At 38.5% G+C, this 3,812-nt stretch overlaps 1 protein-coding gene across 1 annotated transcript in view; it reads left to right on the top strand.

Annotated features, from left to right (window-relative positions):
• Positions 1-1,027, top strand: part of ZCCHC24 (zinc finger, CCHC domain containing 24) — a gene marked incomplete at its 5' end in the record, with an annotated part of 10,346 nt that extends 9,319 nt beyond the window's left edge. Inside the window, one exon of the mRNA XM_009069444.1 lies at positions 429-1,027. Within this exon, the coding sequence (XP_009067692.1) occupies positions 429-542 (114 nt within the window). The remainder of the gene's footprint in view (positions 1-428) is intronic.
• Between the last annotated feature and the right edge of the window lie 2,785 nt (positions 1,028-3,812).

The following is a 3,812-nucleotide window of genomic DNA, read 5'->3' on the forward strand; positions in this document are numbered from 1 at the left end:
AATGCCTTTGGGACATCTCAGTCACTGGAGCCAAAAGAATGAACTCTCCTGTATTACTGCTTTTATAAATAAAGTCCCCAGATGCCTTTGGGACATCTCAGTTACTGGAGTCAAAAGAATGAACTCTCCTGTGTTACTGCTTTTATAAATAAAGTCCCCAGTTCAGTATTTTAGTAATTTGTCTATAACAAAGTTACAACCACCTTTATGAAGAATCACATTAAGTTGTGAGGCCACTCTGAACCAATGCAGAGCTCAAGGTCTGAAAAAAAAATCAAACAACACTCCATCCCTTCAGGAAAGAAATCCTGTAACTTTTTAATTACTAGGAGAAAGCTCATTTAAGCATAAAAGTAGACTTCAGATGCATAATGAAGAGTAAGTGACAAAACCTTGGATCTAATCAGATTTCCTTCCTGTCACTGCAGAGACCCCTGGAGAAGCCGGACGGCCTGGATGTTTCAGATCAGAGCAAAGAACATCCCCAGCATCTGTGTGAGAAGTGCAAAGTTTTGGGCTACTACTGCCGCCGTGTGCAATAAACTTTCAAAGTGGCCTCTTCCCATCCCCATCATCCTTAAAGATCCTCTGGCAGCATGCGATCAAGAGCAGCACAACAAATCAAGATAAAATCTCAAATAATTGCCAACATTGCCTATCTAATAATATGCCTTACCATTAACAGAATGTAACATTTCTCCTGTGCATGTGCAGCATGCAACAGGTGTTTAAAGGACTATGAACTGTATACATATATATGTAGATTTTTATATATATATGTACACACATATATAAAGTGTTACTGATGGTGTTCACAACAGAACTATGACTATAGGTTCTGCTGATTGTTTACACAGACCCTATATCCAGGTGAAATGAAGTACTATTCAATAGGCAAGTACAATACTCACAAGGAATATATGTTATATGTATGGCTATTGCAGAGGTTAAATGACTGTGGGGCCACTAATTGCAAGCACTCACCCACAATATGAACATTGTTCCTATTACATGGCAAGACAAAGGAAGATGAAACAAGCCACAGAATAGAGGGAGAATTACTGTTTTCCCAGTTTTAGAAAGTCCTAGAGTTTTGTGCTGCTGATATCTTGGACTTTTTCTGTTACCATCTTTTGGGCAGGGCTTAGACAAAATCATTTTTGCAGGATGTAGCAAAAAAAAAAGTGAATAATTGTTTGAGGGTGTGGGTTGGGTAGAAAGCAAGTGCCACAATGGGACCCAGAGCATCCTGAAGGATTCCAGGAGGGTTTTGGAGGAGACAAAATTGGCTTGCTTGTGCAACTAACAAATCCTTCTCTTGTCAAATAATCCCACTGAAATGGTCCCTATATGTGTATGGCTTGTTCATTAGGCCACAAGCACACTAAATCTACTATGAATAAGGAGATAAGAATACTTAAAACTGTTCCCAAAACACTTAATTGAAATAATAGCCAAACTTACTATTTATAGTAGTTTTAAAGCCACTTTCTGGAAATACTTTTATGTCCTGTTTTCTACTATATGCATTTGTTATAATATGAAACTTGTTAGCCATAGGGGTGTTTTGAGGCATGGAGAACACTCTGTATAACCCTCTCTCTTTATGTCTTCCTGAAGCACCTACATACCTGGGCAGAAATGTAGGCATTCTATTTCATTGTCCCATTTCAGGTAAAACTTTGTGCAGGGTCATCCTGTTGCAAAGAAGCATCTCATCAGGGATTGGCAGAGATCATGAACTGAAAGTACCTCGAGACAGTATCCTGTTTGTATGTCTGTGTAAGAGTACGTTGGCAAAAGGACACAACAAGCAATTCACTTGTAGCATTCACTAAAAAATGACAGGGATAGTGTTTGTTTGAGGTGGGAGGGGGGATTTACATCAACAATTTCTATTTTTATGAGGTTTCCTTTAGAGAGTTTGATTTGTGTGAATGATACTCAGAGAAAATACTTTAAATCCTAAATAACTTGATGGAAACTAAATTTGTTCTGAGGACTAATTTCATAATGCAAAGACAGAGGGGGTTTTATGCCAGGTGATAGCAGGATGTTACCAGTATGTACAGGCAAGCTCTTATAAAGCAAGGTGAAAACTTAGCACAAGCATTCATATAAGAAACGTGGAGCTGTACAAATTTGCTCTAAAGTGAAACTCTTGCCATTTCCCTGCTTTGCTATGAGCAGAGCAAAGTTATGTCTGCCTATTCCAGTGGGAGTGACATCTACATATCTTGCGAACTTCATTCTTTATGGGTAGCCCAAGCAACTCAGCCTACTGCTTGGGGAAATGGATAAACATTGGGACTCCTGGCTTCTGATCACAGCTCTTCCATTAGCTTCCTGATTTTGGGCAAGTCACAAGATCCTTCTGGACCTCAATTTCCCCAACTGCAAAATGGGGATAATAATACTTTAGTATACCTACCTCACAGGAGAGTTGTGAGGTTTACTTTATATTTCTAAGTGTTTTGACATCACTGGATGCCAAGTGCTATGTAATGCTAAAATAGTATTAACTAAATTAATCACTTGGAAACTACTTTTGCCCGGTTGGCAATTTCATCAACTAAAATAGCTGAAAATAATATTGTTGAAAGTAACACTAATAAACAGTTCAGTTGCCTCAGTGAAGATATGCAATTTCAGCATTTTCAAATGCAAACACATTCTTTTGCACAGATTCAGAAATTACCTTAGAGACAGATTCTCTCAACAAAGATACTAATCTGTCTATACAAATAAGAATAAGAAAATACACAAGCAAATCTAGGGGTGGATTTTCTAAGCTTGACCTCTAGGATTAATCTCAATAGTTTGTTTCAAGCATGAGTAATTTTGAAAGAGCAGCATTCTAAACCAGATCTATTTTTATCTCTTGAGCACTTAACAGTACGTGAACAAAAAAATCACCTTGATGATTCAGACCCAGCTAAAGGACATGTAGAGAAACCCTCTTAGATGATGATAAGGGAAAATGTTTTATTTTCTTCCTGAAACTAAGATGTTGCTATCAAACATTTTGTTCTGTATTGAAATAATTTCCATGTTATGAAAACCACTAGATCAGCAAGATAGCACAACTCTTGATATAGCTGCATCAATATCTTACACACCACCAGGTTCTGAACTAAAGCTGACTAAAAGATACCATTATATGCAAGTGTTGGTATTTTTATGACAGTGCCCTATTAAAAATTGTTTAGCCAGATTCAACACTGCATGGCAATGCCTTTAGCTTATGGATTTCTAGATTGTACTAAAAATACATGTGATCTACTTTAACACAATTAATGTCTATAGGTGTAGCATAATAATTTTTAGGAGCATACTTATGAGAGTTCAGCTTTGACATGTTCCTAGGCAGCAGACAAACAAAGCATTTGAGTAATACTTAGTGTGTTTGAAATAAAGAGAACAGATTTTCCCCTGCACTCATGTTAGGGAAAAGCAGATAGAGAACAGAATGTGTGGAAAAGCAAGAAACAACACTGCCATAGTTTGTACTGCCTACTCAGAGGCTGCAGGTCCATCCCAGTGCAGGATGCAGATGCAATTGGCCCTGGGCACCTCACTGCACCTCCCTGACAAGCTGGTGCCTGGGGAGGGTGGGAGCACCAAACTCAAGGGAGGGGAGCATCTCTCTGACTCTTCCTGCTTGAGCTTTGCTTATGGAATTGTAGCATTGGGCTCAGGGCATTTGTTCCACGCTCGTGTCTATGTAGTTTGTGAGTTGCTGGAAAAACACATCCACATAAGTAATGTGTAATAGCTTGTGACCATTGGCTTTTAGTTAATGGCACAGAAGG

Source organism: Acanthisitta chloris, unplaced genomic scaffold, assembly GCF_000695815.1.
Source record: "Acanthisitta chloris isolate BGI_N310 unplaced genomic scaffold, ASM69581v1 scaffold142, whole genome shotgun sequence".
NCBI lineage: Eukaryota > Metazoa > Chordata > Aves > Passeriformes > Acanthisittidae > Acanthisitta > Acanthisitta chloris.